At 39.9% G+C, this 17,167-nt stretch overlaps 2 protein-coding genes across 3 annotated transcripts; both read left to right on the top strand.

Moving 5' to 3' along the window:
* Nucleotides 1-516: 516 nt before the first annotated feature.
* LOC104433339 (peroxidase 11) lies at nt 517-3,089 on the top strand. The gene is made up of 4 exons (XM_010046037.3): nt 517-819; nt 1,241-1,432; nt 1,586-1,748; nt 2,485-3,089. Exons 1-4 carry the CDS (start codon nt 580-582, stop codon nt 2,922-2,924), a joined length of 1,035 nt encoding a protein of 344 aa, XP_010044339.1. The 5' UTR covers nt 517-579; the 3' UTR covers nt 2,925-3,089.
* A 5,673-nt stretch (nt 3,090-8,762) lies between these two features.
* On the top strand, nt 8,763-16,566 carry LOC104433337 (inorganic pyrophosphatase TTM2). Of its 2 annotated transcripts, none has more exons than XM_010046035.3 (12): nt 8,763-9,164; nt 10,178-10,538; nt 11,566-11,680; nt 12,147-12,342; nt 12,428-12,541; nt 12,681-12,854; nt 13,194-13,388; nt 14,004-14,126; nt 14,193-14,314; nt 15,165-15,288; nt 15,375-15,647; nt 15,856-16,566. In XM_010046035.3, exons 2-12 carry the CDS (start codon nt 10,202-10,204, stop codon nt 16,069-16,071), a joined length of 1,989 nt encoding a protein of 662 aa, XP_010044337.2. In that variant the 5' UTR covers nt 8,763-9,164; nt 10,178-10,201; the 3' UTR covers nt 16,072-16,566. The 2 variants fall into 2 exon arrangements, with proteins under 2 accessions (XP_010044337.2, XP_010044336.2); XM_010046034.3 differs by lacking the exon at nt 8,763-9,164 and adding an exon at nt 9,196-10,093.
* The last annotated feature ends 601 nt before the right edge of the window (nt 16,567-17,167 follow it).

The raw sequence follows: 17,167 nt of genomic DNA, 5'->3' as shown, positions 1-17,167 counted from the left end.
GCTGTCCTCTGGCCTCTGTTGGTTTGAGAAGTGGTCACCTTGATTTATTTTGCTAGGCAGTGTCAAATAGTTAGAAGAACGAGCCCCCTTGCACGAGAATCCATCATACACAAATCATCCCTTGTATGCTTTTTTTGACTGACTATCGCATCGAATTATCTCGATAGCTATTGGTCTGGATTACGAGATAACCTGCAATCCAATATATACTCCAAATCGAAGGGTTTTCTACGAAGGCGTGTGAAGCTTGTTACTACAAAGAAAATTCTTGCAAGCATCTGCTTATGTTGTTTGGTGGCTTCCTCATATTTATCTTTTCAAGTAACATTTATGCAGGCCTCTCTCTCTCTCTCTCTCTCTCTCTCTCTCTCTCTCTCTCTCTCTGTGTGCATGGTTTTGGGGTCACAACCAACCGGGCCAAATATTAGTTGCATCTTCTCTTGACTCGAAACTATTCAACAAACCAACGCAAAGTCCACAGGCTTTTTCCCTTATATATCGCTCAGAGTCACATCCGTCTTCCTCCACCCTCTCTACTAGAGTTCTCTTTACCGTGGAAGTACTAGACCATTACAGACGATGGCAACTTCATCGCCACGCTCGACGCCCCGATTTTCCAAATTCCTGGCTCTCTTTCTCTTGTTAGGCTTCGGCAAAACATATTGCGCCAGCGACCCTCCATTGACGTTGGATTACTACAAGTCGTCGTGTCCGTCAGTGCTCGAGATTGTGAGGAAGGAGATGGAATGTGCCGTGCTCTCTGACCCTCGCAATGCCGCATTGATCATTCGGTTGCATTTCCACGACTGCTTTGTTCAGGTTCGTTTTCATTTTGTATAGTATTTTCACGTAGGCCGGACTAGCCACCTTTGCAAGCTTGCTAAGGTTTGAACTTTGTAGACACAATGGGTATTTCTATATTTGATTTCACGGGGAATGATGTGTCTCTGTCTTCGTAGATATATATACCTGATTCGGCCCAGTGAATGATTAATTTTCAAGAAGGGCTGCCACCAATCTCATTTTTACAGATCAACTTCATTATGTACATGCGAAAATGTCTTTCTACTAATTGTGCATTAAGCTGAGAGATTTGAATGTGGGAGACACGATCAATAAGTCTAGAGCTCGAGCTAGTAACCACGACTAGAATAAGATGAAGCTAACCAGAGGTTATTAGAACTTGTAAAATCGTGATCGGTCCTTTGTTTTTCCCCTAACAATTGGGATACGAATATAGGGATGCGACGGGTCGGTTTTGCTAGATGACACTATCACGCTCCAAGGAGAGAAGAAAGCTCCCCCCAGCATAAATTCTCTAGGAGGGTTCAGGATCGTCGACCGCATCAAGAACATGCTTGAATCCGAGTGCCCCGGAGTTGTCTCTTGCGCCGACATACTCACGGTTGCCGCAAGAGATGCTACGCTTTTGGTATGTCCGCTAACTTTCGTCTCTTTTCAAGCATAAAAGCATTGATTGCTCCATTTCGTCATTCATGTCCTTATGCCATCGCTAGTCGTGGTGTTAAACTTAAGACGAAGTTCTAATGCGATGATAAATTGTAATCTTTTGGATTTCGCCAAGGTTGGTGGACCTTATTGGGACGTACCCTTGGGAAGGAAGGACTCGAGGACAGCGGGCTACGAGCTCGCCTCCGCCATCCCGACAGCCGACGAGAGCCTTCCGTCCATCATCTCCAAATTTCTCTTCCAAGGCCTCTCCGTCACCGACATGGTCGCTCTCGCCGGTAAATTAACTAAGCTCAAGAATGTCCTATCACGCGATCGATTACGTGCTCTTTAAATAATTTTAATGTCCTATGATTTTGCTAACTTCTCGAGTGTCGGATGAATATGCTGATGGCTACATAATAGATTCCACCTCCAGACTGCAGATTGATGTTGTTATTAAATGCGACTTCGTGTAAAGCTAACTCTACCTAATATTTCCCCCAACCACATGTGCACCCGTCTCTAAAACGTCTTATTCTCCGGTCAAAATCAAATTCTCAAGGAAAAATATAACGTCGCTTATAAATTATGATGTATTTGTAAACATTTCATTTAGCCACGCCCACAAAAAAACAGAAATTTCAATTGTACATGACTGTTGAGTCTGTTCGGTCCTAATTAGATTCTAGCTTCCTCTGGTAATAAAATATCGAGAAGAATCACGACGAGCGGAAAGGATAAGGCTTTAGCCTCAGGTAGCGTGGACCAATTCAAGATCGAATTTCCATTTTATTATCGAAATTTGTACTATCGTACACAAAAGGAGAGGCTAAAAAGCGATGCAAGGTTCATTAATCTGAGTGGAAGAAAAGAAAGATGAATCATCACGCAACATACGAAAGTGGAGACTTGCGGTCCATGTTATGGACATGTCGACTCTTCTTTGGCATGCTCTAACCTAACGAACGAAACCAATCATGTAGTGATGACAAATTTCTGCCCTTTTTCCAATTGATGGATGTGCATAATTAGGGGCTCACACGGTGGGGATGGCACGGTGCGAGAATTTCCGAGCCCGGATCTACGGGGACTTTGAAGCGACATCCGGGGCCAGTCCTGCCTCAGAGGCGTACCTCGGCCACTTGAAGTCGGTCTGCCCCCCGATAGGGGGAGGAAACAACAACGTCGCGCCTATGGATTCCGTGACTCCCAACCTGTTCGACAACTCCTTCTATCACCTGCTCCTACAGGGGGAGGGCCTGCTCAACTCGGACCAGGAAATGTACTCGAGCATCCTGGCGGTCCAGACGAGGGAAATCGTGAAGAAGTACGCGGCCGACCCGATCGCCTTCTTTCAGCAGTTCTCGGAGTCGATGGTGAGGATGGGGAACATCACGAACCCGGAAAGCTTCGTCAATGGGGAAGTGAGGAAGAACTGTAGGTTCATAAACACATGGGCTCCAGAGATCTAGGCAGTCGATTGTTACTTGTGCTCTCTCTCTTCCTCTATTCTTCTCCTAATCACAGCAATAATCATGCAATAGTGAAAAGGAAGAGAGAAATGAAAGATCTTGTGCCAATGTGAAATCATGGGAATCACGCTAATCATGGGAATCACGCCTTTTAGGATTTCTTTCCTTTTCTTTTTTGTATTCATCGATTCGATATTGACCTTTCCGCATCGTTTAGAAAAGGGACGATGCCTAGGACGTGTTTGGAGATGTGGGGTTGCTGGAAAAAGGTCACGAGTTTGTTGACTAGGATTCTTCACGAGTCATTTCGTGGAGAAATGTCATTGCTTGGTCGGCGATTGGTTGGTGATGATAAGGTTGTCCAACCATTATATTCCATCAAAAAAGGGCGAAGAAGCTCTCGGGAAATTTCGTTGGCAGACTGCTTGTCGTTGACGGTTGCTTTTTTTCTCGAATATCTGTTGAACTATTTAAGAATATTTTGATTTTCATGGTACTGATTATATATGCATTTAAGCAACAAGAATGGATCCTTGATTACACATTGACATGATCGTATTGCATTAGAAACTGCAAACTTTTCAATATTGATTGATTAACAAATATCCGAGGTTTTTTTTTTTTTGGAACAATTTAGTTTAATATTGAAACCTATTTATAAGGCGACAAGACGAGAGATCTAAGCAAACATGTTTGCACATATACATCACACTTATTTAAATATCCAGAGCCTATTTGGCATGTCTATTTCACAAATAAGAAACTATTTAAGGGCTTGCAGGTTGGTGAGATATTTCCATGTGTTATGCAGGTTTCTCCCAGATGGTAAGATATTTATTAGTTCCCAATTTCAGGAAAAGTCATGTTCCTAGGTAAGTGTGGGACTTGACTTAACATGTGAATTATTAAATGTGAAAAAGAAAAGAAAAAGAAGATGAATTATTTCACAACATACAAAAACAGACAGTCCATGCTATGGACATAACACCTCTTCTTTGACAAGCTGTAACCCAATTAACACATGACACCAATCATGTACTAACGATGAATTTTAGCCCTTTTCCAATTGATGGATGTATAATTGATAGTAGCCCCCGCGGTCGGGATGGCACGGTGCGAGAATTTCTGAGCACGGGGTCGAAATCATTGTCGTTGGCCGTTTCTCTGCTCCACTTCCTCTTCCTCTCGCTCCTCCCTGTAAGTCCCATCTTCTCCCTCCATCAATCTAATCTCTTCATCAATAATGCACCTAACTTGATTTTAATCATTTTTGCCAATTACAGCCAAGCAAGGGAAATGGACTTAGAAGTCCTGCAAGTTCCTCTAGGCTCATTAGTCAGGCCTGATGAAGTTATCACATGCCCAGGCTTCTTCATGTTGCGCAAAGAGCATCAATTCTCTTGACAGTTTCTTTCAATCAGTTAATACTAAAGATTACAAATTGCAACCCACTCACGAATACGCATGACTACGCTGGTTGAGGCGTACCCCCTGATTTGGCACAAGGTTAGAGGTTTGACTACTCACGACTTTCAGAGTAGTTTCGTAATTTAAGCAGGGGGGCCCGACGGTGAGTTGTTGGGCCAATCTCCCCCAAAGTATAGTCGGTGCTGTGCTCTCGAAGGTGAGCTAGGCTAGATCCTCGACATCAAAGAAAAAAAAGAAAAGATTACAAATTGCACCTATGCTTGGCAAATTTTGTCACATCCCTAAATATATGTTGCCACCTGCACTGGCCAAAAATGAAGAGGAGTGAAATTATGGATATTAGTTCAATTGATACTGCATTGTTAGTATTTATATTTGGGATTTATCATGAGATGTCACATCGTTCTCTGTTTGCTCCCCAATATACTCGTGAAATCATTGTATGTGGGATAGGCATTTATCTAGTTCAAGTAAAAGATTTTTATAAACCCTATCAGAGCAAGTAGATCGTAATCGATCTTCGTGACTAAGGTTAATTGGCATCGGCTTTAAAGTGAACGGCTGATGACCACATAGAGTATGGCAATAAATTATGCGCGATACTGTTTCGCTCCTCGCTCTTCTCTGCAAATCCCCTCTTCTTACTCCAACAATCCAATCACTTCATTAAAAATGCACCTACATTGATTCAACATCTTCACCAACCATTGATTCACTGCTCCATTAATCCTGTCCCCTTCCTTTTTGGCCAATGCAAGTGGATCTAGCCATAATTGATATGAGTGGAGAACATTCAACAAAACATCTACCATCGAAACGATCTTCTTGACTGAGGTTAGTTGGCATCTAACTTCAAAGTGAATTGCTCAAGACCGTGTACAACGTGGCAATGAATTATGTGCATCGTTGATCCGTTGATCTTTACATTACATGAGTAGCAATTTTATGGCAATTTTGTGGACAAATCACCCTTTTAGATAGTAGCAAAATCCACATGACTTGCAATTGCAAACTTTTGTTTGCATTTGACTTCCCACTTGGTGTGTAACTTTTCTCTCGAATATTAGGGGGTGAGTTCATGTCTAGGTATACCAAGAAATCGGATCGAACTGCTCCTACCCGATTGGTTTTGGTTCAGTTCCATCATTCTTGAGTTCCAAATTTTTGGAATCAATATTGTGCGGGTAGGTTCCCATTTTTGCATGTAGAACCCATCCACTCGAGAATCGGTAGCTTAGAAGCTATTTTAAAAACCAAACCCTATTACTTCCTTACTTTTCAGATATCAACCTCTTCTCTCTCATTTCTCACTCTCACTTTCTACTTTCTAGTCTCATATAGAGAACATAGCACATCATTCTTTAAAAATATGTGAAGTAACATTTGAACGGCATTCTTTTGAAATACTCCATTGCAGGAAAATTGCCCTTTAATTTTAATTTAAACTATTTTTAAGTGATTAGCTATATTGTTTGTTTTGTTTTAGGGGGTTAGAATTTGGAGGAACTTTTATTTTAATGAGCCAATGAGGAATGGCTTTGTCCAATTCACGTTTTATGTTATGTGTTTTAGACATTTTATTATTTATTTTATTATACATGTTCATTTCTTAAGGATTGTTGTAGTTATTTCTATTATTTATCTTTTGTTTTGCTACTTATACTATTTAGTTTTAACTGTTATTTGTTTTGGTTGTACAAAAAAATGAGATTAAAAAGAAAAAAAGAGAAACCGAATCGGATCAACATAGTCGGTTTGAGATTTCAAAAAGTAAAAATCGGTCTGATAAGGTGGGTAGATTATAAATTACAAATTTCAGGTGTGAAATCTTTCTAGTCTGAAATCGGTCTTCTCTAGTTGGCGGTGTCCTTTTTTATCATGGTACTAGCCATTATTCTGGTTCCGACCAAAAATGTACAAATGAATGTCCGACTTTTTTGACTGCCTTTTTTTTTTTCTCCGACATAGCAACGTGGATATGAGCATCGAGGACATCGGGTAAGCGTCCAAGTGCATTACATCTTGAGATGGGCTAATGCAGATGTAGATCTTTCCAAATGCAGTGACCAAGTCGTCTTTTTCAGCTATTCCGCTATTGTAGGCAAATTTCTCTACCTCGTTCGATGGGATTTATTTGCTAATTGATGAATAGATAGATAGGATCGTTGTGGTGGCACGAGATGTCCCATTAATTTTATGAAGTGGATTAAGACGCGAGTCGAAACTCTCGGGACGAGCGGCTCCCATATAGACCTATTTGAACTCGAGGGTGACAGTGACTGATCGAACTAGGGTCAAAGAGAGATCGAACTTGTGAAGGAGAGGGCGCATTAAGCATGATACGCAAGGGACAATTTTCTTTGGATCTGTGCACGGTTTTGTGCATGTGGGGGCATTCATTTGCCTTGCCTGTCCGCGAATATGGGATATGAACGAAAGAAGCGGATGATGCACGTGCACGCAATTGGCCTCGCTGCATTTCTTTTTCGCGCGGTTGATGCATTTGGAAGCCTATGTCGATGTGTTTCTCAAGCAATGTCCGGGACTGTATAAGATTAGTGAAACGAGGGTTTGGGATGCATTGCGAGGATGCGCGCGGATGGTCTTGATGTGATCATAGTGTGTAATCACAGACATCGATCATGCACAATTGATTGCTGAGCTCGCGATGCACGTATGACGTATTTGTGTTACGTGCATCTGGTGCAATTTAATGACTCTAAAGTGACCGTTTAGCATAAGTACACGTTTTATCCATGCATTTAAAAATGCTTTGCAGTCCCAACTGATATTATAGTATCGACTCCTTTACACATATACACGTATTGCGCGATTGAAAATGCAGATTCTTGAGCATAGATCGTGTCACGCGAGATGCATGTGAATGCTCTCGCATTGCGTGTGATCTTTCATATCGAAATGCGAACAACAAATTTGATCATTATATTGTGTTGTTGTGTGTGTCAATCGGGTGTTGCTGATGGCGTAAGAAACTGATTTCGTCAGACACACATGATGACATTTGTATTTGCCCGCGCTTGATGCTTTGAAGTTCTTTCGAAATGACTCTGTAATTTGCAGTATGAATGTTGAATAAGCTAAACAAAGCTCCCCTTGAAGACGTATCAAGGCTCTAATTCAGACATTGGAGTATCAAGCAACAATCGATACTTTGGGCCTGTGTAGATTCCCACGCTTGAATTGTGAATCACAAATGAGATCGTAACGTGTCATTGCGGATCCTGTTCATATTTTGTGAACACCATATACAATAGAGATTTCGGGATGCGTTACGCTATTTAACAATTCAAAATTGCTTCGGAAAAATTAGTCAAATTACTAGTTCTGGATTTCAATGCTAGATTAGAAGAATAAAGTGTGATTGAAGGGATGCTTTGCAATTAGACCAGTCAAAATGGATCATAAACCTACTTTTGAATATATATTTGATGAGTTGAGTTGTTATATAAATTATTTTTATTCAATTAATGGATTATAAATGGGTTTAGAATTGTAAAACTCAAAATGGGATGAATGTTAAATTGGGTTTACAAACTTAATTTCTATATGGATATTTCTAAATTAGGTTAATTATCAAGTATTTTAATAGTATACGGTGAGTCAAATATGCGTTGCTAGATAAAAATTACATGAAAATACGTCAACTTGAATCATATTATTTTCGACTCAACTCAAATTTAATACAATCGATTCATTCGGCGGATCTATTTGCGAGAGAGAATGGTACAAGTACCCGGGAAGGGGGGACGCACATATTTTTAGTTGGCCCAGACTCTAGGCCCGAGCCTGTCCTTCTCCGATTGACATTAAGAAACGTGGAAATGATTTATTTTTGGTACTTGCGATCCGTGTCGGGCAAGTACACCGTGGACTTGGGCGACTCAGGGTGACTTTCTCAATGATGGTTCCATTTGAATTTTCCAAAAAAAACGCGCTTTAGTAATCTGCCAGACCACATTTATCAAGCATATCTCAACATTCAATTTTTTTCTCCAAAAAATTCCTTACACAGACTTTACATCGCAAGAAAATTTAATGTCACCATAATTTAACAAGTGTTTCGAGCCATTTGGCAATAAATATTCTAAAGGGTTAATACAATAAAAATCTCAATTAATACATTTATAATAAATTTATTTTTTATTAATTTTCATTCAATTTTACAGTGATGGGTTATTATAAGGTGGCTAGAGAGTAAAAAAGAGTAATTATAGATGCAAAAATCAATTCAAGAGTAAATTTGACATTCGGATTCTTGGTGATATTAATTATATTTTAAAATGAGTAATTAAAGAAATAGCAATTATGCAGAATTGTTTTAAAAGAAGGCAACCTCCTCTGCCGTCTTCTCTCTTTTACAGTGTCTCCAGAGAGAGAGAGAGAGAGAGAGAGAGAGGGAGCTTGGGAGCTTGCGGAAATCATCTGAGAAATTAAAATCCCGCTTCCCCATAAAATCCCCCACAAATATCTCCTCCTCCTCCTCCTCCTCCTCCTCCCCTTCTCTTTCCAAACCGAGGCAGCGGAATCGCCATCGCCCTCGTTGCCGCCGCGTATAAAAAAGCCACTCCAACTCCAACTCCCACTCCCACTCCAACTCGCTCCGCCAGAGATTGCCATAACTCGTCCCTTGCTCTCTCTCTCTCTCTCTCTCTGTCTCTGCTCGACTCGCTCGGTTCGCTCAGTGAGTGGCGGCGGCGGCGGCGAGCTAGCTCTCTCCTCCGCGCGACTCGGTCACCGCTCCTCCTCCCGGTTGTTCGGAATCGGCGCATTGGGGTCGGTCTCGCGATCGCGGTTCGTTCCTTTCTTCTCGATGATTGCTCGAGTCGGTTCCGTTCTTCTCGTGTCGCGGTGGTTCTCGATTCGATGCCCGCCGGCCGAGTCGGCGGCGGCGGCGGATCGGACCGAGCGGTTGTGCCGGAGGTCTTGGCCTCGTTTCGGTGGATGGCGCGTGTGTAGGAATGTTGCCCTGCTGAAGTTTGTTTCGGCCTGAGGTGGCTCCTCCCGGCGACTGATCGCCGGCTGGCGTCCGAGTGTTTTTTTTTTAATTTTTTTATGTAGGCGCTCGGGGTCCGGGAGGAGCTGATCGTGTTTGTTTGTCGGACTGTGTTGTCCGTAGTGAGGGCGGCGGGCGGGACGGGTGTAATTGACTAGGATGTTCGGATCGTCCTCCGTTCTCTTGGACCCGTTTTGTTTTATTTATTTATTTTATTTTTTGTTTTTTCTCGATTCTCTTGGGAAATTTGAAATTAACGCTTGGAGGTGTGATCGAGTCTCTGAACCTTTCCTTTTCCTTGTGTCGATTTTCGCTTATGTCCCCAGTGTCTCCATCTGGCTTGCGTGCGAACTACTACTGCTAAAGGTGAAACATGGGGCCTTTTGCGGTTGGTGCCTGCAAGATGACTTTTTTTCTAGTACAACTCAGTGTAATTTAACAGAATCTGACCTAAATTTAGATTTTTGTGATAGTCTGCTGATGTTCCTTTTAAAGTTAGTGAAGTGCCTGGTGATCATATCTTTGTACCGCGTGGAGTGGCTTCTGCAACCGATTTCTTTATGTTGTACTTTAGGATTTGTGATGTGCAACTGCAACGTTGGTTGAAACTTTTTGGGAAATTCATGTGGCCCTGACCCACCTAAGATTTGTTCTCCCTCTCCTCATAACTTTCATTCCATCGGCTTTTTCTTCGATTGAGCATATGGCGTTTGATAGGCATTCTAATGTAGATTTCTGTTGAGAACCATAATTTTGTCCCTTTCCACTACTATAAATAATTTCACTGTACTTACTAATGGCTTTTTTTCAGTCGTGGAGTCAGGATAATTGCAAAATGACTCAAGATGGTTCTAGTGTTGAATCAAACCAACGAAAGCCAGGACTATTGAAAGATCAGGTCAGATTAGTGAAGAGGAAGGACAGTGGTCGCCATGAGATAGTTTCAATCCAAGATCCTTTGTCATTTGAGAAAGGGTTCTTCATAGTAATTCGTGCATGCCAATTACTGGCTCAGAAGAATGAAGAAATCATATTGGTGGGCTTGGCTGGTCCCTCTGGTGCTGGAAAGACTGTATTTACAGAAAAGATTGTGAACTTTATGCCTAGCATATCTGTTATATCATTGGACAACTACAATGACTCTAGTCGAATTGTTGATGGCAACTTTGATGGTAGATAAATTTATCCCTTCTTTTTTCCTTCTTCCACAGCTTTTCAGTAGAACATGTTTGCACTCTGGGCATGGCAGCTATTATGACCAGTGACCATATTCACTATAACATCTTTCACACTTATACTCCAGCATGTGATTCCTTTTGGCTTATATTAATGGTTTTTGAGTACTTCCTCAAATTGATATTGAAGATGAGAGTCACGCACAGGTTTTGAACATGTTGACTGGGAAATGTACCTCACCATCATGCTTTATGTAGCTTCATATTGCTCATCATCTTCAGATTTGTGTGAAAGGAGTACAGGAAATATAATTATATTCATCATGCATTATGCTTGAAGAGATTGGGTGAGTTGGTTTATTTATGCAGTTAAGGAGTTTTTATTTATTTATTTATTTTCTTTTGGACAATATATGTCCTCAGTGGAGAAAATTCAGGAACAAACTAAGAATTTAAAGGATGAAGTTTTGAACACATTAGTTTACCAGGCTTATCTGGTTATTCCTAGTATGCTTTTAAACCAATGATTGAGCAACATGGTTAGGAAAACTGATAGCAATCTCTTTGAAGCAATATGTTTGATCATTCTGAGAGATAAAAAGGGGAATCCCCAGTGCATGAGGCCTCTTGCTTTGTGAGGGCTGGGGAGGGTCGTCAATTATGACCCATCACCTAACCAAACCCAAACACCACCCCCCAAAAAAAAAAAAAAAAAAAAAAAAACAGAGAGAGAAAGAAAGAAATCTGTGCACACAAATCTCTTTGATCGTTGATAAAATGAGTGATTACCAGCTTTTGGTGTACAGGACATTTTACTATAATAAGGGGACAAAGAAGAGTAATGGTAAGGCTGATCAAAGGGGTTGTTGCTTGCTTGTATAAGCTGTCAATTGTTATTGGACCTTTTGTAGTTTTCTCAAAGCTTTGAATAATCCAACATCTCCATTGTGCCTTGAAATTGTAACACACTAGTTTGTTCATCATATCCCTTTGCAAAGATGAATAGTGCATTCTTTTGGTACAGATCCACGCATAACAGACTATGAGACTCTGCTCAGGAATGTCGAGGAGTTAAAAGCAGGGAAACCAGTCCAAGTACCTATTTATGACTTCAAGACTAGCTCCCGCACAGGATACAGGTGGAATGATCTATCACTACTAATTAGGATGGCTTCTGAGTTTATATATGCCATTCCATAGAAAAAACTCTGGGGAATCAATTCTTTTAAGCATTCAAGTTTTCTGCAAATGCTTAATATAGTGAATGACTGAAGGAACTCTGAGATTTTGGTGCATAACATAGTTATGTCTTCATGCTGATGCTTTCACCTGTAGTCTGCAATGCATTTTTCTCTTAATCCATTGCTTTTAGGTGAAAAAAAATAGATAGCCCTCGCTCTCGTCATGGTCTGGTTATGATAAAATGTCGGTTATGTAGTTCTGCTTCCTTTAAGTTGTGGCTTCTTGTTGTAGCGCCTTATCTCTTAACTTTTTTTCTTTTTGTTTGACTTTCCCTAAATCATTTCTTCCTCTTATTTGCAATCCTTCTCAAACACAACCCACACCTTCTTTATAAGTCATTCTCATATGGAGTAATTTTGTCAGGACTCTTGAAGTTCCAAGTTCCAGAATTGTTATTATTGAGGGAATCTATGCACTGAATGAAAAATTGAGACCTTTGCTGGATCTTCGCATATCAGTCACTGGTGGAGTTCATTTTGATCTTGTCAAACGGGTTTTAAGGGATATACAGCGGGCTGGTCAAGAACCAGAAGAGATAATCCACCAAATATCTGAAACGGTTTGCTTTTCCATGGTCATTAAGACTTGGTTATTTAATCACATACACGTCTGCAAACCTTCTTGATGATATTTATGATTGACAGGTATATCCAATGTACAAAGCCTTCATTGAGCCTGACCTTCAAACAGCACATATTAAAATAATCAACAAGTTCAACCCATTTACGGGATTCCAGAATCCCACTTACATATTGAAGGTATGGCATCTTGCTTATTTGTTTGTTATTTGACGACAGGTTTGTTGGCTACTTCTTTGCTTCACCTCATTCTGGAGATGGTCACTATGGGTAATTTGCAAATTTGAGATACCATATCATGTATATGTTGCTGTTATAGTCATCGAGGAATGTAGCGGTCGATCAAATCAAGGCTGTATTTTCTGAGGAACATGTTGAAACTTCCGAGCAGACATACGATATCTATCTTCTACCCCCAGGGGAAGATCCAGAATCTTGCCAATCGTATTTGAGGATGCGGAATAAAGATGGAAAGTACAGTCTTATGTTTGAGGTTTGTATTTAATGCTGAGATCTTTACTTTAATTATTTTATTATTGAGCATCAGCTACTGTACCATCAGCAAGAGAATAGGTTTCATGATTGTTTGTTTACTTAATAAGAAATAGAAAGTTTCAGTCGAGGCTATCAGTGGATGAATCCGGTGTCATTTGGGGCATCTACTTTGAGCTCCAGGGCTTGTAAATTTTAGGCATTGAGTTTCAGAACATGACTGCTTCCATCTCTCTTTGATAACAATTTTACTTTAAGATATTTACTAATTAAAAGTTCAATCCTCATTGGCAGCAATATTGACATGGTACTTTATCTGATTTTTTTTTTTTCCTCCCAGGAATGGGTGACTGACAACCCTTTTGTGATATCACCTAGAATAACGTTTGAAGTGAGTGTCCGCCTCCTAGGTGGGTTGATGGCCTTGGGATACACAATAGCAACAATTCTCAAGAGAAGCAGCCACGTGTTCTCCGATGATAGGGTGACTGTGAAGATTGATTGGCTAGAACAATTGAACCGTCAGTATCTTCAGGTAACTTTTGTATATCCTGACATGAGCCATTGTTCTCCTTGGGTGCTTTTGCACACGCAACATTGTGCAAGCTTGTACGTGCTCTTTTTTTTTTGTCGTCCTTTTTCCTTTCACACAATGTTGATTATTGGATGAGTTTCAATATCTTTTTTTTTTTTTTATTGCCCCGTTTACACACACACACACACACACACACATATATATATATATTGGAAAGTCCTTGGTTTAACTGTCAACTTGCGGCTGTTTGTTTGATGCAATCACGTGTTCTTTTCTGGAATTGCAATTATGAGTACTCACAGAAGAACCCATCAAAATTGAACAGGTTGTTTTAAAGAAGTAATATGAGTTTTTCCTTTGAATGAAACTGAAGTATCCATTCTGATTTAACATAATCTCTAGATCACTAGAACTGCCAAGAACTTAGATATCTTCTAGTGAATTTTTCAAGACAGGTAGAATGTTCTAGGGCTCTATTTGCGGATCTGGCGAATTTAAGAGATGGGGTCAGGTGGAGTGGTCATATTCAGTAGTTTGTGGGTAATTTAATCTTCATGTGTCAATTTTTTTTTTTCCTTTTGATATTCAAACTGAGACTGTAGGCATTTATAATAGGTGCAAGGAAGAGATCGCCTGGTTGTGCAAGGTGTTGCCGAGCAGCTTGGGTTGGAAGGCTCATATGTTGCCCGCACGTATATTGAACAAATACAACTGGAAAAGCTTGTTAATGAGGTCATGGTATGGCAGCTTCCCAAGTTCACAATATTGTTTCTTATAAATGTATGCTGACCTAGGCATTTATAGGCACTGCCAGAAGACTTAAAGACTAAACTTAGCCTAGACGAGGATCTTGTTGCAAGTCCAAAAGAAGCCCTTTCTCAAGCATCTGCTGATAGGGTAGCTATGAGAAGTAAGCATTTGAAGAGGTGCAATAGTCTGATCCTTCGATTTTTTATTTTTCATCTTTTAGTCCTCTCCAGTTTGAGTTCTTTGCATCCTCAGAAATGGTTGCTTTCTAAAGTTATATAATCTTATGTGTAAAATTGTGCTTGAGAATTCTCCTTGTATGCATTTCCACATGATTAAAGAGGTGATGGTGCTTCCTTAAAGAGGCTTCCTGGATAACCCCCTTGTTAGGAGACTTTTTAATCCAATTATCACATATGCTTCCAGATTGATGCTTTCTTGAAGATGTCCAATGTGTATTACAAGTTTAGGAGTTATGGAATGATTCCATGTGCATGTTCAGAGCTCCAGTTTATAGGATAGTATAATGTTTCCCAAATTTTTGGATTGATTATCACGAAATGTGTGACAGAGAAAGAGGGAAGGATTATAAATCACAATGTGATACTATAGGATGTGCGCCGTAGATGTAGTTTCTTTCATCAACTAAATTCTTTGATTGCCCTTCTTAGATCAGTAAATTAGTACATATATTCCGTGTTAAGTGGGTGCTGCTGCTGTATTTAAATTGAGTGATATCTTTATGTGTTCTTTTCCAAAGGAAGAGACTTAAGTAATAGTGTTGTTTGACAGTTTTTGCCTTATTATCTTTTTGGACATCATATACACATGAAGTATTCCAGAATCAGATGCAATGATTTACATGACATTCCTACACACTCTGCACAAATTGCTTAGATCAGCTGAGATCTGTTTTCAAGGAGGAGAAACATGCTTGAATTTATGTGGCATGGGTAAAGTAGACATTCACAAAATTGCCCTTCTGTCATCCTTTCTAACTATTGGAATGACATAAAATTCTCTGGGCAGTGGTATGTCACACTCATATTCAACCCAAAGGGACAAGAATCTGTCAAAGGTTGCTGGCTTTGCTTTCAGCAATCCGAGATATGATGATAGAATCTCGGGTGCATCGTTAACACTTCCTAACCAGGTGACTTGTCTGAGGATGTTGTTCTTTTGTGATTGTTGTAAAGCCTTATCTTATACTGATCTCGATGATACCTTTTCTCCTCACAGGGTGTCATTTCTCAGCTTTCAGATCAAATTTCCTCCCTGCATGACAGAATGGATGATTTTACCGCCCGTATTGAAGAGTTGAATTCCAAGTTAACAATAAAGAAGAATTCCTTGAGCCAACAAAATATGGCCCTTAATCCTGAGGCTTGCAATGGATCAGCTCCAACTTCATATTTTATTTCTGGTTTGGGAAATGGTTCTTTGACTGGATCCATAATGCCCAATTCCTCGTCATCCTCCCAACTTGCTAGGGAGTCTCCGTTGATGGAAGAGGTAGACTTGATTTTGTTTATGTGTCTTCTGCTGTAGTTTACCGTCTCTTTCTTTGTTGGTATTTTGACTGTTACTATATTATTGAATAAACAAACATCTGCAATTGAGTTTTCTGCCATCCACTATATCCTAGAACTTGAGATGGAGAGTTGGCTAATGTTCTTCTTCCTCATGTTTTCTGATTATGCCCCTGTTTTGCCTTGATTAGATATCAACAGTTGCACGTGGGCAGAGACAAATCATGCATCAGCTTGACAACCTCAGTAATCTACTCCGGGAGACATTAGGGGAGAGATCCCGCCATCTAACCACAAGCAGGAAAAGTGTGCTTGACCCAGACCGTGTGAAAATTCCTCTTATTTGCACCCTGGCTTTCGGCGGTCTAGGAATCCTCGTGCTCAAGGGTCTTTCAAACAGAAATTGATCTTCATTTTTGCTTCTCTAATTGATTCTTTCAGAGGGTAAATTTCAAATTCCTGTTCTGACGTAGAGTTCAAGTGCCATGCAGTCTATCCTTCTGTTCTGTCCTGGAAAGCAGTCGCCCTGGGAAAGGAGGGTGTCATGATCTTGAAGTTCCTTGTTGCAAAAGAGAAGGTTGGTCTAGCAATTTTCGTGTCCTTGCGGTGGGAGATTTTCGTTTTCCACTCTCTTCTTCTCTCTTTCTAGAGAAGTAGCGATAGTTTACCTGCTACTTACATTGACATTCTGAAAGCGATCAATACAGCAAATGAAAGTCCATAAATTCCTTAAATTGTATTATGAGATGATAGCTGGAATATGCACGGAGAGTCCATGGTGCAATCTCATGCCTAACTGATTGAGCTACTATCTTACACAATGTGAAGGTTCCAATTTTGCTATCATGAATTGCTGTTGGAGTTCGAGGGTGAGGATCTAAACAATGAAAGCTTTTCATTCATGGTGACTTTTAAGATCTTTTTGCCTATGTTTTGTAAAGCTGAAAGATGGGAAGAGGAGTAGGTATTAGGATCGCACACGATATAAGAAACCATAATTTTCTGTTGTTTTATTTAGATGAGGATCACGCTCAAATGTAAATCATATATCTTATGCCATTTTATATATTATTGCAATGTAAAGTGCAAAATGTACTTTCGATTTCGATCAATTTGAAACCATAAAAAATATAGCGTATGTTTTTATTTATTTGTATTTTTTTTTGGGGGGTGCGGGTCAAAATAGCGTATTTATTCAAAGTACCAAAAAATTGCGTTATTGGATAGATTATTATTTAAAAAGTAAGTTGATAAATACATATTAAATGGCAGACTTGTTAATGAGTCGATATATTCCCCTAAAAGTTGTAGAGATTAGTGATTTACTTACTAAATACATATTGTTTAGACCTCAAATCGATCGTACAAAATGAAATTTGAGCAATTTTGATAATGTTTCATAAATGATATGGTATCGTTTTGACCTCAATTGAATCAATTGTACGATTTGAAAGATATAACTACTCAATCATTATTCTCACAAGCTGTAAGTTCACCATATTC

Source organism: Eucalyptus grandis, chromosome 2 (assembly GCF_016545825.1).
Source record: "Eucalyptus grandis isolate ANBG69807.140 chromosome 2, ASM1654582v1, whole genome shotgun sequence".
Classification (NCBI taxonomy): domain Eukaryota; kingdom Viridiplantae; phylum Streptophyta; class Magnoliopsida; order Myrtales; family Myrtaceae; genus Eucalyptus; species Eucalyptus grandis.
The sequence above is the reverse complement of the archived record's forward strand: the minus strand, read 5'-3'. Positions and strand labels throughout refer to the sequence as shown.